The 25,848-nt window shown below is 39.9% G+C and overlaps 1 protein-coding gene across 1 annotated transcript; it reads left to right on the forward strand.

The window, feature by feature from the left end:
* The first annotated feature begins 286 nt into the window (after positions 1–286).
* On the forward strand, positions 287–24,667 carry LOC137387020 (myosin-9-like). Its single transcript, XM_068073336.1, has 33 exons — positions 287–401; positions 862–1,241; positions 1,373–1,529; positions 1,649–1,676; positions 2,679–2,802; positions 4,611–4,703; positions 4,894–5,056; positions 6,132–6,371; positions 8,035–8,306; positions 9,509–9,679; positions 10,101–10,380; positions 11,217–11,439; positions 12,111–12,261; positions 12,565–12,852; positions 12,991–13,113; positions 13,691–13,902; positions 14,118–14,331; positions 14,645–14,875; positions 15,091–15,273; positions 15,449–15,559; positions 15,691–15,936; positions 16,054–16,311; positions 16,470–16,604; positions 16,764–16,909; positions 17,146–17,344; positions 18,776–18,988; positions 19,604–19,876; positions 20,287–20,499; positions 20,676–20,846; positions 21,035–21,181; positions 21,814–21,986; positions 23,190–23,216; positions 23,846–24,667. Exons 2-33 carry the CDS (start codon positions 906–908, stop codon positions 23,997–23,999), a joined length of 5,955 nt encoding a protein of 1,984 aa, XP_067929437.1. The 5' UTR covers positions 287–401; positions 862–905; the 3' UTR covers positions 24,000–24,667.
* The last annotated feature ends 1,181 nt before the right edge of the window (positions 24,668–25,848 follow it).

Below are 25,848 nucleotides of genomic sequence, written 5' to 3' on the forward strand. Positions count from 1 at the left end.
GATTTTGCTTGCCTCCCACAAATGTACAAGTTGTTAGTGGACTGCGTTGTATCAGTTTTAGGTAGCGCGATTTGGCATGACATTAATCATGACGACGTGATAACTACAATTTAAATTTGCCTTATTCAAAGCTTCAATAGTTTTAGCTACACGTAAATTCGCAGGTCAGTGCGACGGGTTTAACCAAAAAAATACCGACATTTATTTGGTAATTGTTTACTCATGGACAGCTAGGCGCGCGTTAGAATTTGCGGATTAGGCGTGGTCAAATGGTACACGTGACCCACACATCTCGAATTCCGGTAACTCGAAGTTGCTCCAGTTTCCTCAAAAGTTTTGATAATCTGAGCAGTGAGTTGCCAGAAGCACACAGCTATAGGTGAAATCTGACAGTGCTGCAGGTATGCGTAGTGTTATACAACTTTTTATTCAACATAGTTTTTAATAAGGGTTTGGAAAAAACTGTACTTTGATTTTGTATCAAAAGCCGCTATTTCTTTGATTTTTGCTACTTGTTCGCGCATAGATATTTTTGCTACTGGTAAGCCTGTCATTTGGTAATGGCGTGTATTGCAGTTTTTTATTTTAATAGAATGGCTGGTTCTGTTTACTTATGAAGCTTATTGGTAATGTTTGTTACATCTCCGTTAAACGCTTCCGGATACGTAATGTAGCCATCGGCTTCTGAAGCGCTTCCTTAATTAGATAATTAGTACTACCAAGACGTCGTTACTACGCTATGGTGAAGATTTATTTTTTCATAAGTTTGTGAATTGATGGGATGTTATAATTCGCTTAAGCTATACTATATAAAAGATTATGTTGCATTGTAAAACTAGGCGGAATTCTGATGTATTTTAGCATTCTTGGTTGTCGGTTGCCGCAAAGTACAACCAGGAATAGCAATGGCAGGATTACAAGAAGAATTAAAGTATTTGCAAGTTGATAGAAGTCTCATTTCCGATCCGGCTAAACAAGCTGACTGGGCTTCCAAAAAGCTTGTTTGGGTTCCAAATGACGAACATGGATTTGTCGAGGCTAGCATCAAAGGAGATAAGAATGAAGAATATATCGTGGAAATTAAAGACACTAACAAACAGATTAGAGTCTACAAGGATGATGTGCAGAAAATGAATCCTCCAAAGTTTTCCAAAGTGGAAGATATGGCTGAGCTAACATGCCTCAACGAAGCTTCAGTTTTGCATAATTTGAAAGAACGGTATTATGCAGGCATGATCTATGTAAGTCTATTAAATAGTTTCTGTAAAGTTTATAACAAATTTTACTTTGCCATGTTGTTCATGCTTATCATTTCATGCTTTTATCTTAAAAGTCATTCTTTTATAACCATATTTGGTTTAAATTCATACAGACCTATTCCGGACTTTTCTGTGTTGTGGTCAATCCCTACCGACGATTGCCAATCTACTCTGAGAAAGTTGTTGAGTTATACAAAGGCAAAAAGCGTCATGAGGTTCCTCCGCATGTTTATGCAATTGCTGATACCTCCTACAGAAACATGCTTGCTGGTAAGTGGAGTTTCTATATTCTCAATTTGTGAACTATTCCTATCATGCAAATTATATTTTTACGAATTAATTTATACAATATCGACTTTTTTGACAAGTATTTGAACTATTATTTTTAGATCGAGAAGACCAGTCCATCCTCTGCACGTAAGTTAGAAATTATTTTCACGATAGTAGCTGAATGTGTAACCACGTATGAGCCGGTATTCTAGTAGAGTGCTGTGAATCAGCCATTGTCGTAGGAGTTTTAGCCTTGACAGTAACTGTCGCACATGAATAGGCTTAGTAAATAGCATACAATAGCTTAATCTCAATATGCATCTGATTTGGCTGATATGCAAAGTCACACAAATTGCTTGCTTTATAAAGAAGTATATTTACACAAAAGCAGGCTGGGCATATCTCTTCGCTTCTGTTAAGCGCCTAACACTATTTGTAAGTTGTTTTATTTCTTTGAAGTACCTTTCACAACAAAAGTACTAATATTGTCAATCACTCTAAACAAGTAGTCCAAAACTTTTTTCACCGTGTATACCAAAGCCATTCTCTTTAACGCTACAAGATTCAGCAGATGTTTTTATAATAGCATTCATAACTCACGGCTATTTCAAACAAGCTAGTGTTTAGTGCGTTAATCTGCTCAGTCATGTGAAGAGGGTGCAGTGTCACAATTGGTAGGTAGGTCTGTTCTACTTCACTGGCCCATACACGTAATATATATGGTATATATGCACAGGCTTTGGTTAAAACTACACGGTAGCCATTCCAATGACACCAATCCTCTTATATTGCGCTTGGAGATCAGACCGTTCAATACTAAGTTGTTCAAACACTCGTGTTTATCTTTGAGATTATTAGTATCTACGCATGCTCATGTCTTCTAGCTCATGTCTTCTATCGTTTAGTAATAAAGCTGCAAAATGATATCGTTATGGAAGGTTATTGCCTATGAAAGCTTGTAAAGGGCCTTCATGTGCCCACTTCGTGCAGTTAAGTATATGCAAGACCTCGTGGTCCCTTCAATCTTCATCTCTGGCAATGTTTTAATTAGGGTACATTGCGTTACGAAAAAAAGTGAGTCATTCGGGCTGTCTGTACCAGCTCCTTGTCGTTTGATTGTGAAAATGAGACAATATTCTCTTGCTACAGAGGGGAATCTGGTGCTGGCAAGACTGAGAATACAAAGAAAGTCATTCAGTACTTGGCCTTTGTGGCTGCGTCTATGAAATCTTCGAGAGCGTCTGGCGCTCCATCAGCTTCTCAAAGCCTACAGGTTGGTAGCTGCAATGCTGTCTTTTAAAGTGAAGACTTTTTTGTCTCTCTTCCACTAGGCGACCATCCTTATCCATGTTGTTAATTTCATTGTTTTAGACAATTTTAAAGCAGGTAATACACTGTCCACCTCATTAGACTGTCTCGCATGGGTTTAAGATAATAGTTCGTTTTCAAGCCAAAAGATTTTCTTGTTTGTGGGATTAGGAAGTAAAGCAAGTGTTCACTTATAGAGTAATTTTCATGCACTATCTTGGACAAAGCCAGACAGTAGGAAGTCTCCATCAATTATTTGATCCACATGAACCTCTGTTCTTTGTTCTAAATTATATTCACCAGATGCATGAACGGTTTCTACTAGGTTTGGTGATTGGCACTAGTGTACCATACATTTCCATGTTCTGTGTTATATACCCAAATGCTCACAATAATACTGCCTTCTGTGTTATATACCCAAACACCTTTGTTAATGCCTTGTGTGCTATGTATCACCAAGTTTCTCATATTGACACCTTCATCGATGTACGGCAAAAACCGTCCAAAGAATCTTTGCCAGCTTTTTTTGTCATCGACACCAACGATTTATGTGTCATGGTATGTATGTACATACATATGTATGTTGACAACAGGGTCATCTTCATAAAGAGGTCAATCTTGTAAGTAGACCATCTTCTGGCAGGTTTATTTCTAGCCTCTAGCAGGGCATGTTATCCAGAGAAAGTAGATGTTAATGGCCAATGCTTCACTCGTCCTTGACCGTGCCATAGGTCAAGTACAACTAAACCTTTTTGACTAGCTGATGTAGTTAAACACAAACACATCTCTTAGTGTAACTGCTCGTGTTAGTTGCTGTCGAGCTGTGCAAGCCTCATACACGAAGGCCTTACGCCGTAACTTGAACACTAACATTCACAACTGATAGCATGCGCTACCATATTATTTAAACATTGTTGCATACGGTTTCTATGTCAATTGGGATCTAGACATGCCAAAAGCTTAACATTATAATGTATGGTAGGGTGCTGCGGACGCAGTGGTGACTTCAATCTCAATGCATCGCTGGAAGGGTCATCGCTCTGGATAAGCTGTCTTGTGCCGAGTCCCTGTGTTGCTGTCCAGTCTGTTATTATGCAATAGAACTTAAATATCTGCTTTGATTCATTGTCACCGCATTGCTGATAGATTAGGAATACGTCTCCCAGCAGTGGTCAGTGGCTCTTGTTAGACTCTGATATATGAAGAAGGAAGTGTGATACTCTCTAATCCTTTCATTTTTTCAACCCTTGAGTTCCACAGCTCTATTCCTCGCTTTCTATTCTCCGTTCATAGATTGTGAGTTTGGTTCATCGTCGTGAAAACTTTACTGGTTTGGTGTTTAGCAAGTAGATTACCTGTAAAAACTGTACCACTAAAAACATTGAAGTGTTTGTTGTATACGAGAGTAACTTGCAAGTTGCTGCTATACTGCTGTTTGGGCTGAAATATAACTATGTATTGCTGGTTTTGTGGCTTGCTATATCTTTGTTCATTTCTGTGTACATATTTGTCTATTTAGAGTTAAGCTTCATTGTCATGTTTGGTTTGCCTCATTTGCCTTAGATGGCTATTTGAGTTGCCATATCAAAATAGAATGGCACGGAGGCTTAATCTCATATCTTTGCTCTCGCTAAATGCTTCTAGCATACCTTTTATGCAAGCTAATACTCATAGATAACATTGTTAAACGTTTACAAGTTGCGTCGTAATTTATTACCCCCTCAAGAGTGATAAGGGAAATACTTGTCATGCCGCAATGTCGGTCCTTTTCAGGGAGAGCTAGAGGCCCAGCTCCTGCAAGCTAATCCAATTCTCGAATCCTTTGGCAATGCTAAAACTATCAAGAATGACAACTCCTCACGCTTTGTAAGTTTGTAATGAGCTCATTTTATCACAGTCTGACTAGAACATGTCAAGTAGATAATGAGCTATTGTGTTTAGTATTGTTACAAGTATTGCTACATTTCATTTGATTTAATTCATCACTATTGAGTTGCCTCGTCTCGCATTGTCGTTAGGCGAACATGTTTTGATTCGAACCCTATTTTATTTTTAGGGCAAGTTCATCAGAATCAACTTTGACAACTCTGGATACATATCAGGAGCCAACATCGAGAGCTACTTGCTTGAAAAGTCTCGTCTCATTCGGCAGAATCCCGATGAACGGTCATTTCACATTATGTATCAGCTGATAGCTGGATCCTCACCACAGCTCAAGAGTAAGTATCCTGCGAAGTTGTGAGCCAATAAGTAACTTACTCTAGGTCACTGCATTCGCTCCAATCTAATTACACGCTTCCTTCCTTGAGCAATGCCGAATGATTGGTTTCTTATAATGTTTACACTATTATACAGCTGTACGCTGCACGATTGTATATATTACTATATTAATAAGTTATGTATAGGTATATTTCATGCAGTTGTAATTGATTAAAGCTGTCTGCGTACATGTAACATTTGTATCATGGTTAAGATTAGCCCAGTATGTGTACTCTGCTTTTCTACTAAATACCCTGCAACCATTTGGCATCTTTGAGCAACTGACCGCATCTGCCCTCGATGTTTATTTTACTTTTTTTGAAAGGCAGCTCATAGTATGCCTACTGCCGCTGCCTCACAAGATTAGCGGTGCCATTTTTGTCAGCAATGCGTTGCACATCAATCACGTGATGAGGAGTTGGTTGAATTCAGGTCAGTCAGACATAAAATGGCCATGGTTGTACATGATTAGGCTAGTACTATTGGGTTACATCGTATTGCAGTCGAATTCCAAAATGAACCATAGACAAAGATAAGGTGTCTCGTAAACGTAACCGAAGAGAAGTTGCGTGATAGCATCACAAGGCATATCGTCTGCTAAGCGAGCTAGTTTGTCACTCATTACTGGCAACCCTTATATGTATGAAAAAGGCTGCAGTAACAATAGCAGCTCTGTGATGACAGCGGACCAGAATGAATAGGGATGTGCTGCTCACTCCACACGCAGCTGTTGAGTAATATACCATACATACAAGATAAATGACCTATTTTACTGGCCAGGCGCATGCAGAGAGAGTGGTACTTCAGACCATTTTTACTGGATTAGCGGATTTATCCATTAGTGTAACTATCTATATATCCATTTATCCATTAGCATAACTCCATCATAATGTCTGTGAATACTAATACTTCACTTTTAACTTAGAAGTTGTTTCCCTTCTCCAATCATCTCCTTCCTGGTCTGAACCCTTCTCGAATCTTTGTACATTGTAACTGCGCGCATCTTATCCAAATATCAGAGTAAATGTGTTGTAGAGGACTTGCTTTTGGAGGACCTAAAGAGTTATCGGTTTATGACAAATGGTGCCGTTTCGCTGACGGGAGTTGATGATGGAGAGATGCTGAGGGAAACTACCGAGGCCATGACCATTATGGGCATGTCTCCAGAGGAACAAGCCTCCATCTTCAGATGCGTGTCCGGGGTGCTCCTCATGGGCAACATGCAGTTTAAGACTGAGAGAAACACAGATCAAGCTGTACTTCCTGACAATACGAGTGAGTCTCTTCCAATTTATTTCTCTTTGCACAGTTGCGTTCTCGTGTCTGGCTGCACGTAGCGCTTGCATACCTCTTACTAGTTTCATTGGCTGCTACAAATACTAACCCACGGTCATTGCTAACCTCAATTTAGAACTAATGACTCGCTGGTTATCATTGGCTGTTGTTTTTGACGCGCCGCAGTGGCCAGGGAATGTAGATGAAGGATTTTACTGCGAGGTCATAAAGCATATTTCCAGCTCAATGCGTGTGAATATTCAAAATGAAGACGGGTCTCTAAATCATATTAGTCGTTTAATCTTGAGGCAGTCATGTTTACATATCCATCTTGGTAGATGATACTGAGTCTTCTATACCATTTCATGGTTTTGTGGAGTTTGGAGCCGCAGCTTTTGTCTCGCATCATTGTTCTCTCCGTATTTATAAGTTAGTGATGCAATATTATCTTGTCTCTTCTTTGACCTGCACTCGCTGTTTCCGGCTGATGACGAAGCTGTTACTTATTCATCTGCCTAGCATTTAAGTTAGTTGGTGCCGTTTGCTACCGTCTAATTTGTATAGATATGTAAATGTGTCTATGGAAATGGTCTGATGTCGTTGGGATCATATATGGCTAAATATTTAGAGAGCCAAAGTGCAGTGCTTAGTTCCTTAAGCTATCACAGCAAAATTTGGCTGCGCATTTCATATGGCAATACTATGTTCAAATCTACTGCTTCAATTCATTGTCATAGTTAATTACAGCCCAAAGCAATACTGGTCGTTTCATAAAACTATCGAAATCGGATATCAAAATTGACAGCAACATTTGGTGGCTTTTTTGTCGTTTCTTGAAAAATTATTATTTGATGTTGATAGGGAGTGGCATTTTTTAATGGGTGATAGCTGGTAAACGCTCCGGAGGTTACACAGGTTATGTTATGTATGTAGCAATTGAGCAATCACTGTTGGTGACGCATCACTTGTGTTGAACAATCTCTGATAACATTCCTTTCTATTTCCAAGTTCAACACTGAGGCATCATGTATCTCTGAACCCTTGGCCTCACGTCATCTCTCGCACATTATTCCAATTAAAGACACGAGATGATAGCTATGTGTAAATATTTATTATATTGATTTAGTTTGGGTATGTCAGATTGGGATTCGCTGTTGTACCAGAGATATACACTTGTGACTCGATTCTTGTCTAGCCAGCTAGAATTTCAACTTAGTTGCAGCGGTTCTTGGCCTTTTTGTGTTCTCTTTAAAGCTTTATTTTCTGTCAGTTGTTTGACAGAAAGGTTGGTGAACTCCACAGACTTCTACCCTCGATCATGCTATAAGTTCAAAAGTTCTGGTTTTTGTTGAGCCTTTGTCTACTACGTTATTATGGTTGAACTAAACATGCTTGATTGAGTTGGTTGTGTTGTAAACTTAATTCCTTAATGATAAATGCTGTCGCTTGTGTTCCCATGGCTTCGGTCCATTTAGGATTTCAAAGAGCTTATGAAAAAATAAGGCAATGAAGCGCCACATATTTTAATGCTGTGGTACAACAGTTATTAGCAAGGTACATTAATTAACATGGGAATCGAGTTGTAGGTTTGTGAATTTGTCGCCCCTGGTGTTGTGCTGCCAGAGTTGCGTCTGCTGACAGTGGATGATTTGTTTTTTTACAGTCGCTCAAAAGATTTCCAAGTTGTTTGGTGTGAATGTGACGGACTTTACCAAGGCCTTCTTGCGACCACGTATAAAGGTGGGCAGGGACTATGTGACCAAAGCTCAGACAAAAGCGCAGGTAGAGTTTGCTGTAGAAGCCATCAGCAAAGCGGTGTATGAAAGGATGTTCAAGTGGCTTGTTGCTCGAATCAACAAATCTCTCGACAGAACCAAACGCCAGGGGGCTAGCTTTATTGGCATTCTCGACATAGCCGGATTTGAGATATTTGAGGTGATTACCTTCCCTTGTATCTTTGCTTACCTAATGTCGCATCGCACAAATTCTTTTCTCACCTTCAAATGAATAATGTATGTAATGTGTAATATTGAAGGGAAGCAGCATAGTCTAGATACCATAGCAACTTTAACACCTGCGGTGTCAGGTTATCTGTTGATGACTCATTGATACTTATGATTTCCTCCAATATCTTATTGCCTTGCGTGGCTTTTTCAATATCGCAAACATTCTTGTTAAACTCCAGATAGAGCTTAACAAGACTGTTTGCTAAATATAATTGAAAACTCCAGTTTAGCCGCAACAAAATATTGCTGTATTTTACTTTGATGAAATAGCCCATTTAGGTATATATAAATGTCTACTGCTATACATATGTACATGTATGTTGTTCCTGTATAACTTGTCGTGTTTCATGTCCTCTCAGAATCAGGAGCTAGAAAGTGGTGAAGTATTGAATGTAAGTAGGAGTCTATTGGGAGGCTGTCTGTTTTGTTGTTTTCCAATACTTCATTGTACTTTTACTATTTCCTTCAATGTCCAGAGTTTGTTTGTGCATTACTTTGAGCCAATCATGTTTATGCGTAGGTTTGTTTAAAATCGTGTTCAAGGATGTAATCATTTACCGGAGAAATATGAAGCTCAGAGATGCGAACTATTATATAAATCTGCGAGTCTTATCCGCGTAGTATGCGTTATCGAAAGCCTTTCATTATCTAGAATGCCTGGAATGCACTATAGAAGTGGATGACAATGGAGGGAGAGAAAACAAAAAATTCTTAGGCGGTGTTAATCATATTTTGCGAAGAGCGGGCAGACAGTCTTTATATGGTCGCTATTGATTTGTGTGTCATTTCGTCTTAGCAGGGAATGCCTGACTGGAGATGTTGCATGCTACGCCATGCCAAACGCGTTATACCATGCGTGGAGTTGTATGGCATTTGGCCATATCACTCATTCACCTATAAACATCACAAACACCTAAGTCAAATCATACACAATACTACAAATCATATACAAACCACTAAGCACCTCTTTAACCTTGTTGAAGCAAGGAAAAACTGATCTCGCATGCTTTTCACCTCGCATGACGTGCCCAGTGTTTCTCTTCGCATGAAGTAACGACTTCATATTTCTTAACTGGCTATACCTTGTCTAAACGAACCGATTATCTAACGCCGGTTCATTTGTTTCTGTAGATGAACTCTTTCGAGCAGCTCTGCATCAACTATACCAATGAAAAGTTGCAGCAGCTCTTTAACCACACAATGTTCATCCTTGAACAAGAGGAGTACCAACGAGAAGGCATTGACTGGAAATTTATTGATTTTGGTCTTGACCTGCAACCCACCATTGAACTTCTAGAAAAGGTTTGCATTCAGAGGTCTTTATGCACCACTAAATAATTTATATATCCTTTCAAGAATTGTTCAATTTGAACAGCAATTTGTATAATAGACTTTGGTCTTCATATGAATTTCCACTGATGTATTATCTCCCGCTGAAGGTAATGGGTGTCTGTTTACGTACTGTGTTCAGTCTGGCGGACTCGTGGTAGTTTATTAAGTTTAGGGTAGAGAAAAGTGTGAAAACAAGTCTTTAGCTTTGAAATCTACTTTAAAAATGAAAAATCATTTAAAGCTGCCTCATGGTCTGCCTGATGGCACGTATGCTGAAGGTGTAGTTTGATTTCATTAGTGTTTTATAGCTTGTCTTAGCAAGGAAAACTTGTTAGCAATCTTTGTTCTCTGACTCATTCAGTTTTATTGCATTGTACGACTCTGATTGCAGCCCCTCGGAGTGTTGGCCCTGCTTGATGAGGAGTGCTGGTTTCCTAAGGCCACTGACAAGTCTTTCACAGAGAAGCTCATTGCCCAGCATGGCAACCATCCGAAGTTCGAAAAACCGGAATTTCGATCCAACTCGGACTTCCGTGTCATCCACTACGCCGGCGCAGTGCCGTACAACAACACCCAGTGGCTTATCAAAAATATGGACCCTCTCAATGAAAATGTGGTCAGCCTTCTCCAGGCATCTAACGACCAATTTATGCAAGGAATCTGGAAAGATGGTGAGTTTCCTTTTGCTGAAGTGAGATACAAGTCATGCTTCTATAGTTCTGTTCCGCTATATTCATTGTGAAGCATTAGAAGCCACCGCTTTTTACTGCGATTTTATAAGAGTTTAGTTTTGTTTATCAGCAAATTATTTTCTATTGGTTTGTTCCAGCGCTATTGTTGCTGCCTAGCAGACATCCATCACAAACTGTATTGCTGTTTCAAGTAGCACATGTGTATCATAACACCAACTATTTATTCTACAGTAAAACCTTTATTTCTAAATCTAAGTCAATTTTCTAAATTGAATCTCCTGGCTACGTACAAATAGTCTTTCTTACTAGTATCCTACTACTGGATAATTTCTCATTTCACTTGATGCCTAGTATAAATTTTGACTCGGGATTTCAAGCCAATGTTGAAAAAATTGTAAAACAAATGTTAATGATTAGTCGATGTCTTTTATAGAACAATATGTGTTCATGGAAGCGTCTTAAAATGCATTGTTCTATCATGGCAAAATTTTAATGTCTTTTATCATAGCATTGCTAATTCAGTAGTGTCATGAAAGCATCTATGAAATGTTCTTTTTAGAAGATTTTGATTACCGAATAGGTCAGTACAAGTTGCTAGTAATGGAATCGGTTAAAGTGACGAGAGCTAGCATTAAGCTACTAAAATTCAAACACGATTTTACATTATTATCAGATGCAGCACTGAGAAAAACAAGTTTTATAAAAAGACAAGTTGAGGACGGTATTGGCTGGGGGGCACTGGTTGGGGCCATTAGTTGTCACTATGCAAATGCACTTCGGAAGTTTTGTCCTCATACTAGCTATATCTTTTGCAGCTGAGATTGTTGGCCTGGGTGCTGCGCAAAGCGCAGACTCTACTTTTGGAGCCCGTACTCGGAAGGGTATGTTTAGGACAGTAGGCCAGCTGTACAAGGAGCAACTATCCAAGCTTATGGTGACCCTGAGGAATACCAATCCTAACTTTGTCCGGTGCATCATACCGAACCATGAGAAGAGAGCCGGCAAGATTGATTCTCATCTCGTTTTGGACCAGCTCAGGTTTGTTCATCACTCGCGTATCAACTGAATTATGGGAATAGTAAATTAATGTATTATTTGTGCATAGTCAGGCTGTGAACCAGTAAGTGGAAAATCTCAACACTAATGGTGAGTAATTTCTTTTTTTATGTTCCTAGTGTAATTTTTGAGCTAGAAACAAAAGCGTGACACTCATTGTGCCTTCAATCTAATAGGTCGGGGGTTGTTCTTGATAACTCTCTGCATCGTTTGAGACAACTTCAGGTTATGCCATAGAAACCTTTGCTTTATATTTTCTGTAGAAACTTGTTTGTTCAGCATGATAATAACAATGATAAAATCGACACAGTATTGTTTTACTGCTGGCAGCATATCAAGCTATTAAAATTATTTACCAAACTAAATTACATTCGGCCGCCATTAATTTGTTTAATATCTCCCTAAGAGTAACCCTACAGTATCATAGCATTATGTGATAGTAAATTTAGTCACATCAATAAACGACAGGGCACTTTTTTTAAGTTGGATTACCATTATTGGCTCAAAAAGCAGATTTTAATTTGATGGAAGCAAGATAAAAAAAGACCTTTTCAACTTTGCTCGACATCAAGATCAGTAGTAGTGTTGAGTCACTCAGCATTTTACCTTGATATGCTTGATGCTTGTGTACACCAAGCTGGTGAATATTACAGGTGCAATGGTGTACTGGAAGGAATCCGTATCTGCCGTCAGGGTTTCCCTAACAGAATCATCTTCCAGGAGTTCAGAACCCGCTATGAGCTGCTTACCCCTAATGCGATTCCTAAGGGATTTATGGATGGAAAGAAATGCTGTGAACGCATGGTACGATAGTTACTGATGTAAATGCTTGTTATTTTGTGTCTGGTGTTTTGTTGCGTTACTGTCGCATGGCAAAGCAGAATTTTCAGGTGATAGAATATATTTCAGCTTTATGGCCTGGAAGGCCAGCAATTGCGGGCATTCGTGGAACAGAGAAATGGTGTAAGGTTCTGTTAGGTTGTAGAGTTTTCTTGTTTGGCTGTTATTTTATATTCACAGTTGAACAAGTATTATTGCACTATAGATTAGTCACCCGGCATCAAGCCTTATGTTTGCTTTTCTGTAAATGAGCATATTTTTTCATAGATTCAAGCCTTGGAGTTGGATCCCAATCTATACAGGATTGGACAGAGTAAGATATTCTTCAGGGCCGGTGTGCTAGCTCACCTGGAAGAAGAGCGAGATCTCAAGCTATCTGAAATTATCATTAGGTTCCAAGCCTATGCTCGTGGAATGTTGGCTAGGCGTAACTACCAAAAACGTCTCCAGCAACTGAGCGCTATCAGAATTCTCCAGCGCAACTGTTCCGCCTATCTTAAGCTGAGGAACTGGCAGTGGTGGCGACTTTTCACCAAAGTGAAACCACTCTTGCCGGTACGTCTATCCAGTGCGCTCATGTACTTTGACAGCATTATAGCTTCCACTTCTGCTTCCCCAAAGCATATTCTAGTGTACATAGTTTATGTGGATTGTTTTATGAGGTATCACTTGGTTTGTAACTCACTAATGTAGGTGACGAGTGTTGAGGAAGACTTGAAGATCAAGGAAGCAGAAATGAAAAAGTTGGCTGACATGGCTGCCAAGAGAGAGGCAGATCTACAAGAGATCGAGCGACGCCAGCAGCAGCTCATTAGTGTGAGTTGTCTACTTTTCATATCTGGATCAGCAGCTGTGCAAAATGTATTTCAAAACTAGTTAATGTTTAAATTATTATTTTCATTTGGTATTGAATAACTTGACACATATGTTGTTGTCCGCTTAAAATCTTTCTTGGGCACCAGCTTCAGGCAAGAACATGTAGGTATGGTAAAAATAGGAAATTCGAACACCATGGCGAGTCTTTCGTGACATTTGATTGATTTGGCACAGTAAAAGCTTTATTGTAAAATACCTTTTAGACTTGGACGCAATTAACTTAGCTCGGAGCCACTAAACATGTGCTAGTTGCCCTCTCCTCTGTTTCTTGTCCTTATACCCTCACAGACTTTCCAGTAGTATCATCTCCAACTTTCTAGTCCTGCTTTGCTAGACTCCCTAGTTGTACCTTTCTGACTTACTAGTTGTACCCTCTCTAACTAGTTGTACCATCTCTGACTAACTAGTACCCTCTCTGACTAACTAGTTGTACCCTCTCTGACTAACTAGTTGTACCCTCTCTGACTAACTAGTTGTGCCCTCTCTGACTAACTAGTTGTACCCTTGTTCTTTACAGGAAAAGAATGAGCTAAGTGAGCAACTGCAAGCCGAGCGCGAGGTCTGTCAAGAGGCAGAAGAGGAAAGGGCCCATCTTGCTACGAGAAAGCGAGAGCTTGAGGACACAATGGTTGAGTTGGAGGCACGGTTAGAGGATGCTGACGACCACATCGGCCGCATGGAGTCTGACAAACTGCAGAGTCAGAAACTGATACGAGATCTCGAGGAACAGTATGTATGGTGTACCCTGCACTTCTGATACTGCTTTTTATTTGCATCAACAATATCTGTCTCACTTTATTGTAGCTGTTGCAACACAGGCCAACTAGTGCCCAGTTAAAATCGCAGCACATGTAGTTGCGATTGGTATAGAAAATGGTGCATAGGTCACTGGTTATAAAGTACTTTGTATGCCAGGGGGTAGTTACAAATCTGCTCTATGACAGATTGGAAGATGAGGAGCAGCAGAGACAAAAGTTGCAGTTGGAGAAGGTGACTACTGAGAGCAAAGTGAAGAAACTAGAAGAAGACCTGGCAGTTTTCACAGACAACAATGCAAAACTATCCAAGGACAGGAAAGGGTTTGAAGAGCGACTTGCTGAGATGACCTCTAATCTTGCAGAGGAAGAGGAGAAGAGCAAGGGACTAATGAAACTTAAGGTGCGTCTTTATATTTGATTCATAGAGTTATTAATCACAGCTGTGATGATCTAGAATAGTAATTACTAAGGCGCCTATTAGACTGGTCTTGGTAAGGGCAAGTTGAGAGGGTTGGGCTGATTTTGGTAAGGGGAAGTAGAGAGGGAAAGACGTATGTTTTTTACACTTCCATGTTTTCTTAGCGTATTTATTGAAGTTTGTTTCTTTGATTTGTTTAGTTTGGTGCTTTCAGTGATTTTAAGTACACATTTTTATACACATACTCATTCTGGCCCTTTTATTTGTCTCTCTAAGTATTGCTCCTTGTATGCAGACTAAGTACGAGCAAATCATAGCCGACCTTGAGGAGAAACTAAGAAAAGAACAGGAAGCAAGGAAAGAGTTGGAAAAAATGAGGCGGCGACTTGAGCAGGAGATCTCTGACTTGAAGGACCAATTAGCAGACAGAGACAACCAAATATCTGATCTGCAGTCTGCCCTGGCCAAGAGGGATGAGGAACTGCAACTGTCGCTATCATCGGGTGATGATACCTCTCAGAAGAATGTAAGGGTCCTTTGCCTAGCCACACTAGATATTGGTTAAAAATCCACTTTTTTAACCTAAAATGGTATAATAATTCAAGTAATTTTAACTTATAACAAATAATTTGTTCACAATTAGTGTTGATTGATTAAGTGGTGGAGTTGTCTTCTCTTTTGTGATTTTTATGGCATTCATTTAGGGTACACACAAGAATGGCTTGAGAATTTTCATTACAGAACCAACTGCAGAAGGCTCTTAGGGAAATGGAAAGTGAGCTGAATGATGTCAAAGATGACCTTGACACTGAAAAGAAAGATAGGCAAAGGGCTGAGAAGCTTCGTAAAGACCTTTCTGAGGAACTTGAAGCTCTCAAGACAGAGTTGGAGGAGACAACAGAGACAGGAGCAGTGCAGCAGCAGGTGGCCAGTTTCTCCTTTAAAATATTATGTGTTTTCTATTCTAGGTTACTCCAGATAACTGCCAAGTCCTTAGGTTTAGCTGGAGGATTTGTGTGGAATAACGTCCTAGTTAGGCAGTTTGTTTTGTATCGTTATATACCTGCACTTTGTTTGCATTTACTTTGCTTGTGCTCAGATTCGACTGGAAAGAGAGCAACAAGTTGAGAAGCTGAAGAAGTCTCTAGACCAGGAGTCTACTCAGAAGGCCAATCACATTTCAGAGCTAAAGCAGAAATATGGTCAACAAGTAGGTTTACGTAATTACAACTCTGTAGCATTTTTAATTTCGTTCTCATTATTTTGCATACAATCAAACTCCTATTGAGTTAATGGCAGGCTGTTCAAGGCCGATTGTATTTTATCGGTATGCTATTTTAGGTGGAGAGCCTGAATGTTGAGATAGACAACTTTAGAAAGAACAAGGCTGCTTTGGAAAAAGTGAAGACACACTTGGAGAATGAGAATGCCGAGTTGGACCAGGAGCTTAAACAGATGTCGACCGCCAGAAATGAAAGTGAGAGAAAGAGAAAGCAATTAGAAGCTCAGAATATGGAGTTGCAAGCTCGTTTCTCCGAGACAGATAAAAACAAAACAGACCTACTTGAAAAATCTACCAACCAACAGGTTTGTCTTAGTTAATCATCTACATATACATGTGTTTGCTCTGTTCGTCATTGACAAGTGACATCCTCCCATGTGTGAAGTATTTCCTCGCAATCAAGAGGGGTCTATTTGTTTTAGGCTGAGCTGGAGCAACTTCGTGCGGAGTACTCAGATGCTGATCTTAAAGCCAACACCCTCGGCAAGCAGGTAACAATGCTTACCCAACAGCTTGAAGACAGCCAGGGGTCAGTGCAAGATGAGACGAAGGCGAAGCTCGCCATGCAGGCAAAGTTGCGAGCTAGCGAAGAGGAAAAGAATCTTCTGCAGCAAGACTTGGATGAGATGGAGGACATGAAGTTGGCTGCTGATAAGGAGAAAGCACAGGCTACGCAGCAGGTTTGTCACCATTAACAATGTCATATATTTGGCATAATTTAGTAAGCCAAAACAAGTGTCAACGGTGCATATAGCTTTGCAGCTTGCTCCATTAGTCGAGTCATACATTTCAAGTTGGCTGGTCGTCATGCCTATTGTATTTGTTTGAATAACTATAGCTGGCTGACCTGACAAAGAAGCTCGATGAAGCAAACAAGGTTATCTCTGGACATGAGAAGCTCAAGGATAAGCTTTCAAAGGACCTGGAGCAGAAGACGCTTATGTTGGAGGAGCAAACAGCCGCCACCCAAAAGGTACAAAACCAAACATCTGGCCAATTTTTGTGGTGCATTTCCTTTTTTTGTGTTCTAAATTTATGTTCCTTGTGTTCTCTCTTCTAAAACAATGTGGGACAAGTGGTTTAGCTGAAGTGTAAATTAGACATATCGTCTTCTGAGTGTTTTGGTCTTTAGGCTGACAAGTACAGAAAGAAGCTGCAGGTAGAACTGGAAGATGCTAACAATGCCCTTGAGCAGCAAAGGAGCAATGCCTCCGAGAGAGAACGTCAGCAGCGTAAATTTGATCAAAACCTTGCCATCCAAAAGCAAGAGCAACAGAAGTATGTGCATCCATTTTACATTTTACATCTTTTACTGCGGGTTGGCTAAATTTGTGTATGTTTTTTCTATTTTATTCAACAATGAATAGACTTACATATACAGTTTATAGCGTTGCTGTTACATCAAAGCTTGATCTGCATATCCTGACTATACGTTGATGATTCCCAGACTATCCTGTGTTGCTTCCTCAAGAAGTCTTCTTACGCTAGCATTCAGCGGACACTCTTTGTTTTAGGATTCAGGAAGAGCGAGATTTGGCCGAAAAAGACGCTCGAGATAAAGAGACCAAGATATTATCGCTCATTCGTGAACTAGAAGAGATGGAGGATCAGATGGCGGAAATTCAGAGGAAATATTCTTCACAAAAGAGAGAATACGATGAGATTGTTTCGAGTAAAGATGATGTGGGAAAATCTGTACATGATCTTGAAAGGGTAATAATATTATTACTAATAAAATTGGGAATAATAGGCATACAATGTTTTGACTATATATAAAATCCAAATTTCTATTTAATCCAAAATTCTATGAGTGTTTATATTTCAGTAGATGGCCAATAACTATCCATCACGTTTTTACCTCTCTATTAGACAGGGAGTATGGCACTTTCTGGTTCTTCACCGATAATCACAGTCATGATGAAGATTCGTACACAATTATCGTATCAAACATTATTAAACAGTAACAAGTCCAACCAGTTCATCATTTGAAGGTCAAAGTTTAAATTCACATTTTTAACCAACCTTCATCAAGGCAGAACGATAAAAATTCTGCCATTCGTAATGCGTGTTTTAATAGTGAACAAGCAATTGTGGGCTGTTTCACGTCAAATCAATTTTCTATGTGGAAGGAAATTGCTAGATTGTTTCCTGTTTTCATGTTATATCCAAAATTGTTTCTTGTTAACGAGTTATATCCAAAAAATTTTGTAGATTTTAGTGGTGGCTCCTTCCATCTCCAAGCATTATACATGCCCAATGGTTTTTGATTATCGAAAGAAACTAATTTGCTTAGCCTTTCCCTTTAGTGAAGGTAGTGCATTCTGTGCAGGGTTTACTGGGTTTGACATTTCGTTGTAATTTGTTTGTCTTATTCCCCTCCTAAGATATCAATACACTTACTCGATCTTGAACAGGGAATCGCAACCTTGGTAGAATGCTGCTGTGTAATTACACGTTTTACCTGGAATGCCGGTGAAACATCCGCACTGCATTATCTTGTGAAGTCTCGCGGAGCAGTTTGACTCCGCGCTGTGAGGAGGTGATGATAAGGACACTTGGCTGTCTGATCTCGGCTCAGCATTGTTGTCTTTTCCAAAAGGATAATAACTACAAACAAATTGTTTTTCAATCTTATCGAGGATATGTTAGCCTTTGCTTGTAGCCTGTTGCATTCAAGTGGAAATTATATGGAGGTTAGAGAGCTACACATAGCATTTAGTTTAGTTTATCTAGTGGCAGCATGTTGTCAAGTCGTTCAAGCTTGGGCAGCGGCGCCAGTTCAGCGCCTGTCATTAAGGAGCTCAGGAGTCGGTTTGACACGGGAGCTCTGAGGCAGGGGAAACTTTTGCTTTCAAAACCACCTCTTGTGGTCCAACCAGGCATAGGCACCGGCAGTCGTAGTAATAAGATTACTAAAACATTTGGGGATAATACAAAAGTTGATCCCAATGATCGAATGATCAAGCAGGAATCTGCTATGGTATCAAAAGTGCATTCGTTGAAGAAGCTTACGAAGGAAGAAAAATCTGTTGTGTCAGCGCCAATATTGGCTGCTCCGGTATGCCTATCTCTGGAACCAATTCACTTGCACATTATTTGCTTATCATTGGCAGCTCCATTTACCAGAGATTCATTGTGTTGCAGGCCAAACGCGCTCTTGAGGCCCAGGTGGAGGAACAGAGGCAGCAGTTAGAGGAGCTCGAGGATGAATTGCAACTGGCAGAAGATGCTAAGATGAGGATAGAAGTGAATCTGCAGGCAAAGGTCACACAGCTTGAGAGGGATCTGCAGAATAAGGACGATGGAGTGGAGGAGTCGAGAAAGGGTCTTCTACGTCAGCTTCGTGACATGGAGACCGTAAGTAGTTATCCTGTTCAACTACAGTTGCCTTAATCATCATGTAATATTGTTCCTCTTCGCAATTACCATACCTTAAAATATACCTTATAACATACCTTATAACATACTTTATAACATACCTTATAACATACCTTATAACATACATACCTTGCAAGACTGTAATATTTTGAGTTGAAGGATTCAGCTGGAAGCTTAAAAAGTTTTTTTCATTGGTAGTGCTTAGTTTTTATTTTCGGGTACAGTGGACCCCTATCTTACGCCATTAATTAGTTCTGGTGTTGGCATCGTAAGACGAAAATGGTGCGTTTTGGGGGGCCATAGGAACCTGTAGTAATTATTTAATGCAAACACTCCTTGGTGAGATACATTAAAATTTTATATATGTACAGTACATGTTGAAAATTTGTATAAAAAAAAAGTATTTTAAGCTTCTTAACTATAGTTACACAAAGTAACTTTAGTGTGTTTAGTCATTATGATCTGCAATAAAATGTAACATTACAATGTACTATGTGCAAAACGTACCGTAGGGAGTTCTTACCTTTGGGAAAAATGTATAAGACAAACTTTGAATATAACTTAAATGAATTTTTCTGCGCGGTTTCTGTTCAGGAACTCGAGGAGGAGAGACGCCAGAAGACGGCAGCAACAGGTGCAAAGAAGAAGATTGAGAGTGAGTATGCTGAGATGGAAGCTGCTGTGGAGAATGCTAATAAGATGAAGGAGGATGCGCAGAAGCAGTACAGAAAGATGCAGACTATAGTGAGTCAGTACACAACAGAGATGGAGGAGCTGCGAGCATCTCGGGAAGATGCCATCAATGGATCCAAGGAGGCTGATAAGAAGTATAAACTGTTGGAGGCCGAATTGGCTCAGCTTCAGGAGGTCTGTATCATTTTTCACGAATGTTTGTGTTAATTAGAAACGCGTGCATCAACTAGATACAGTAAAAAAATTTTGAAGCTGTACTTCATTTTCAAAACTTATATTTATATTTTTAGTTAGCGTAAAGTTCTTCTGTGGAAATGTTTTAATGAGAGCATTGCATGCAACTGCAACATGCATAATGTGAGTGGAATTGACTATGTATGCTTGGAGCATGGTGTTGTATGTGACACGGGTACTTTATGATGCAATGGTAAGAAAATTCTGCTGTTCTTTATCTATCACATGATCGTTTGATTTTTGCTCTACAAGTGTAGCTCGCTGTAGCATACAAGCGTAGCTCACTGCAGTATACAAGCGTAGCTCACTGTAACGTACAAGAATTCATATCAAAGTGTGATCTTTAATAGGAACTGGCAGCTGCTGAAAGAGGAAAGAGAGTCGCCCAGAATGAGCGAGATGAAACAGGCGAGGAGCTGGCAGCTGCAACCATGTCGAGAAATAGTTTGATGGACGAGAAGAAGCGACTAGAGACAAGAGTGAATGCCCTCGAGGAAGAGATGGAGGAGGAAGCAGGCAATGCCGAGCTTTCTCTTGAGAAGGCAAGAAAGCTCCAAGCCCAGGTAAAGGATACATTGCATAAAAGAGTTATAAAAATTTTCATCCATTACATTTGACAGGCTACTTCGTTCTTCTGCTATAGTCTTTCCTCTATCAGCTTGTGTAGTCACCACCGCAGTTGCTGAATGGCTGAAGGCCGTTCGCTGGTTTATCATGTGAGATCGGTTGGTATTTCCAGGTGGATCAGCTACAGCTTGATCTTGGCAATGAGAAGGCTCTATCTAACAAGGCTGAATCTGCAAGAAACCAACTTGATAAGCAGAACAAAGAATTGAAATTGAGACTATCTGAGCTCGAGGACGTAGCACGAAGGGGCAACAAAAACCAGGTGGCTCTTCTCGAGTCCAAGGTGCGTTTATATTTAAAATATTTCATAATTTTCATGGGTCAAAACGCAAAGTGAAAGTACCCAGAAGTGGAGTTGGTTGTTTGCCCATTATTGTACACTGCCACATGTTGCACGCAAGTGTGCACCGGTAAGCCTTTGTCCTTGCGGTTGCGCTAGAGTTGTCTAGAGCCATACATTTGCTTAATTAGGTATCAAGTTTAGAGGATCAACTAGAAGTTGAGCAAAAGGAAAGGCAGCAACAAAGCAGACTGAACAGGCGCCAGGAGAAGAAGCTAAGGGAGCTGACCATGCAGATGGATGAGGAGAGACGCCATGCTGATCAGTACAAAGAGCAGGTAGGTGGCTATATAGCATAGCGTCACTGTGTGTAGTACATTTATTAGTGACTCTTGGACAGAGCTGTGTGAAAATAATTACGCGAAAATTAGAATTGGGGTATCCATTGTCAACGTCGCAGAAGGTCTCCTCTACATGTAATAGTTACGGATGGCTCAAATTGAACTATATGGTTAAGCGCAGAACAATTAGGGAAGGCTCAATCAAACTAAATTGTAAAGTGCGGAACAGTTAAGGATGGTTCAAAGCGACGTAAATAGCGATTGCTTCATCTCCTCCCCACTGTTTGAAAGTAAGCCACTTTTGACAATCTTCTCAATCTCAAAAATCCAGCTCTTCAGTCTAATAACATATGGTGACTCAGCTTGCATGCGGAAAGATTTTTGAATAAATTTATAGCATATTATTTGATAGCACCATTCTGATGAGCCATTGGAAAATACAGCTCCAGTCTCTATTTAACGCTACCTTTATTTGACTGCCACTATAGCGGAAGGGTTGAAAAATAGAGCGCCATGGCGTTGTAATATAGGTTTTGTGGTAACACTAGTTTTGCATGTACTTGTTCGATAGATCTAAAAGTGGTAGTGTTTGCATGTGCAGTAGATTAGGCTCTAAGTGTATCTTTTAGCTGGAGAAAGCCCAGAGTGCAAAGAAGACAGTTCAGCGTGACCTCACTGAAATGGAGGAAGAAGTGTCGAGGTTGAACGCTCAGAGACGACGACTGCAGAGAGAATTTGATGAGGCTACTGAGGGGTTGGAGGCAGGGCAGCGAGAGATCAGCGCTCTCAAATCCCGGTTGAGGTAAGCACTGCCGAATCGGTGTCAATACTCTCCAATAGCTAGCTTAATCTGTAAAGCAGCACATTGAAATAGATTCGTTTTTATAAAATCTTGCCAAGTTGGCCTTTCATGTATAGTATATATACAAGTAAAATTTAGCTGGTATTGTAAGCGCAGTGCGCAGTTTGGAAATGTGCACGTGATCATTCATCTAGTTTGTAAAAAATCTGGCTGTTTCAGAGTTATGGAAAATGTTAGTTTTATATTAAAAATCTCTGATTTTGTGCTTGTTGTATTGCTTGTGAAGTTGTCGTCCCTTGGTATTTGCTTGTTTAACATCGTATACTCTCCTTACTGCTTCATAGCCTCACTATATAGCCGCCTCTGTCACCCCGTTATCTGTATAAGTTTGAATTGACTTCTGTTTTTTACACGGTAGTGTAACTGAGAGCGTGTAAGTACAATATGTACAATGTAAGTACTTTGCACACCGTACGTCTAGCCTGATGATGTTACTGCCTGACGTGGTGTGTCTCATTGTTCCAGCCACGGAAGTGGTCTGTCCTCACGGCATACTCGCCGTAGCGATAGAAACCTTGTGACCAATAGCTCTATCTCCAACACCTCATTGGACGAAGAGCAATAACTTGTCTTAGTCGTTGACATGCACCAGTATGTATGAAAAGTGTCTGCTCATTGCATCCCTCTCATGCTGCTGACGGTACATTGCCTACTACTGCTCTATCCTTGTCATCGTGCTGCCAATCACCTGCCGAGATCTGCCAATCACTTGATCACACTCGCAGGACTGATCAGCTTGTTATGGGCAACTCACTGTTATGCGCTTCACACTAGGATACTACTGGAGAATGCAATAATAACTGTTTGGGCTGTACCCGGGGAGACGAGGCTACATAGGCGCTTTAACTGGTTTTCAATTTTCGGTTAAAACAGACACTGCCTAGCTCGCTATTATTCTAACTGGCTATAGATAACAAATTACATTTTGCTGAGTTGTGGAAGCATGAAGTATTTATAAAATAATCGTGTTTAGTGGGTCCTTTTGACTTGAGAGTGAAAAAATAAATTACGTCCTGTTGAGGTCAATGAGGTGGGCTATACAGGGGTTACAAATTCATTGTATAATTCTCAAAGAGCTCATCACCTTCAACTTCTTCTTTTGCACAGTAATAATTGTGTATGTAAAATTTGCTTTCTCTTCAGGGTGACTGATAAAACTTCATCATCCAGGTATATTGTGGATCATAAATGGTATCACGGTTTCTATGTTTCATTTAGATTGCCTGTTGGAATTGTGATCACTTGTTCCTAACAGCTCGCTCCTAGCAACATACATATATTCTCCATATCCATCAGCTGCCCTGCGATGAGGGTTTTTAATTATTTTGTAAATGCATTTCATAATTTATGTATAATGCACGTCGCATTCGCACCCTTGCATCTTTTAATGCCAGCATTCAATTTTTTGCCTGCCGATTTGCATGTTAAGTTGAACGTAGAGCATGGTCTGACATTTCTAGTGGTGGTTTCATGGAGTCTTGGGACTTTCTATGTGGTGTCTGGTTTGGGTGTACGGATTAGGTACATCGCACTAGCATAAACTAGTTACAGTACACTGTTCTTTCTGTACCTTAACAGTACTTATGGTGACAGACACGTTTCTATAGACGTTAATCAGTAATAATGCACCTATAAACGCTTAGGCATCGGTATGCTTTAGTTCCATGCATGATTGGTAACATCTCGAATTAGGTTTTGCTCTGTGCGATGCTGCATTTTGTGATTGTTCATTTGAAAGTACGCGGTGCTCATCATGTGGGTTAACTTTGGAGCTAATTGTGTCTTTTGTCATCTTATAGGCAAGCTCCACTGCCAGGAACACGCAGCACTCGTTCTTCATTCCTTACTACCACCACAAGCACCAGATATGTGAGCGATGATGACGCTGCCTCTGTGGATGAAAGCGGGTCAATTGGCAGCACTAATGATGACACCAAGCATAGTGATGCCTAATTCATCGTAGTGCTTGTGGTGGTCATCTTGGCTATATTATAATTATTATTTACATAACACTATAAATTAATCTGTCATTGCTAACCTGCAGATTTTATAAGGGGATATGGTGTAAGCTCTGCATTGCTCGGATCACGTAGTTTTGTTCTATGATTTAAAGGGAGTTGGCACACTATGGATTTGCCCCCTCTCCTTTATTGCACTTTTATCAGCAGAAGGTCACCTCTTTCGTCTATTGCATCAACCAGGCAAAAGGCCACAATTTTTAGGAAAGTTCTGTTGCATGTTTGAGCACTAGCAATTGCGGTCTATTTTTTATTTTATACACGATTGTTATACGAGTATTCTATGTGGATTATTAGGTGCATTTAAGCTTAGAAATTCTGGCTCCTTGACAAATAATTCTGTGTGTATTTAGAAATCTCAACCCCTTTCCCTTGTTTACGTTCCGCTGCTTTCTATCAGAAGCTGTCACTGTTTTATGGCAGATTAGTTTCCTGTGTCATTCCCCATACCTGTGCTTGCTGAGTGTTAGGCATCATTTCGGAGCGTAACAATTAGTACTGTTTTGATTCTGTTCTCAATATCACCAATCGTAACGCTGCTATTATCCCAATGTTTCCTATTACTATTATTATTAGCGAAAATAAAAATCTGGTTTTGCATTACTCTTGCTGTATTGCCGGTAAAGCCATGCATTATATTTAATAGACTGGGCGTAATGCGTATCCTTGGTGCAGTTGTATTATTGGTCTCCGAGGCTTTAGAGTGGCTTTTCTTGCATCTGCGGTACTGTTATAAAAATCTGAGCTTCATGGCGCACTCACAATTGGGTTTATGCAAATAGATGTAGTAAAGGTAAGTTCTGTTTGATTGTGCTGACTGCATGTCTAAAATACAATATTTATGCAGATGAAGTACAGTAGCGAAACCTTGATGCAAGGTGAGAACAACTACCTTTTTATAAATCTGAAAGCTAAATGTGTTTATTATATATTTATGCAAGAACGTTGGTTGAGCTTCCTTGACCAGGTTAACAAGATGTTAAAATTCGCTTTTGCTTACTGTACAATGTGGAAGGTGAGTAGGTAGTGACGACTTCGTATTAGGAGAAATGGAATGAACAGTTGGAGTGCAAGATCGTGAAGACCCTGTTTGAATGCTATTTGTTAGCTTAATCTTATTCTCTCCAATGATTGTTCCACTCAAGTTGTAACAATTAATATTTTTATGTTTTGAATCTAAGTCTAGAACATTGATGTACTTTGAGATTTTCCTCAACCGTATCTATTCGAGTAGAGATTTTTCAAACCAAACAAAGTGCTTAATGATAAGGTGAACATAAATTGAAATGCCGTCGATGCTTTACGAGTGGTCGCTAGTTACAATTTTAGTAAAACCGGTTGGTTGATTAGTCCGGCAATTGACTTGCCAGCTTTCCATTACAAGTAGTCCAAACTAACATTTAGTATTTGCAGTTGACAATCATTAGAGGCCATCGACCAGATATTTGTGTTGTATCCTTATTATTCTTTTCTACATAGTCAAGGAACAGCTGTGAGGTTATTGGTAGCTTTTACACCATACCAACCATATAAATGAGGTATCATCGCTTAGTAGATTGCAACCCTAATGTTGAGTAAAACAAGTGTTTGTTACAAATATCTTGGAGCTGTTGTACACATGGTAATATGAAAAGTTGGTGCGTAGCATAATAAATGGCATGATGCTGCCCGATCCGTCATGTAGTTCTCTGAGCTCTAATTATACATCAACTCCCAGCAGTAAAAGTCAAACTACTCGTTATCGAGTCACTTGCTCAGCTTCGTTTGTTTTTGTCATCGGCCAT

Source organism: Watersipora subatra, chromosome 1, assembly GCF_963576615.1.
Source record: "Watersipora subatra chromosome 1, tzWatSuba1.1, whole genome shotgun sequence".
Taxonomy (NCBI): Eukaryota; Metazoa; Bryozoa; class Gymnolaemata; order Cheilostomatida; family Watersiporidae; genus Watersipora; species Watersipora subatra.

Bases quoted from the DNA above. Each gene is read 5' to 3' on its own strand.
- LOC137387020 (XM_068073336.1), top strand. From the start codon at position 906: ATGGCAGGATTACAAGAAGAATTAAAGTATTTGCAAGTTGATAGAAGT. The intron at 15,560-15,690 runs GTAGGTTTACGT...ATGCTATTTTAG, and splicing joins AGCAGAAATATGGTCAACAA to GTGGAGAGCCTGAATGTTGA. The intron at 16,605-16,763 runs GTACAAAACCAA...TTTGGTCTTTAG, and splicing joins AAACAGCCGCCACCCAAAAG to GCTGACAAGTACAGAAAGAA.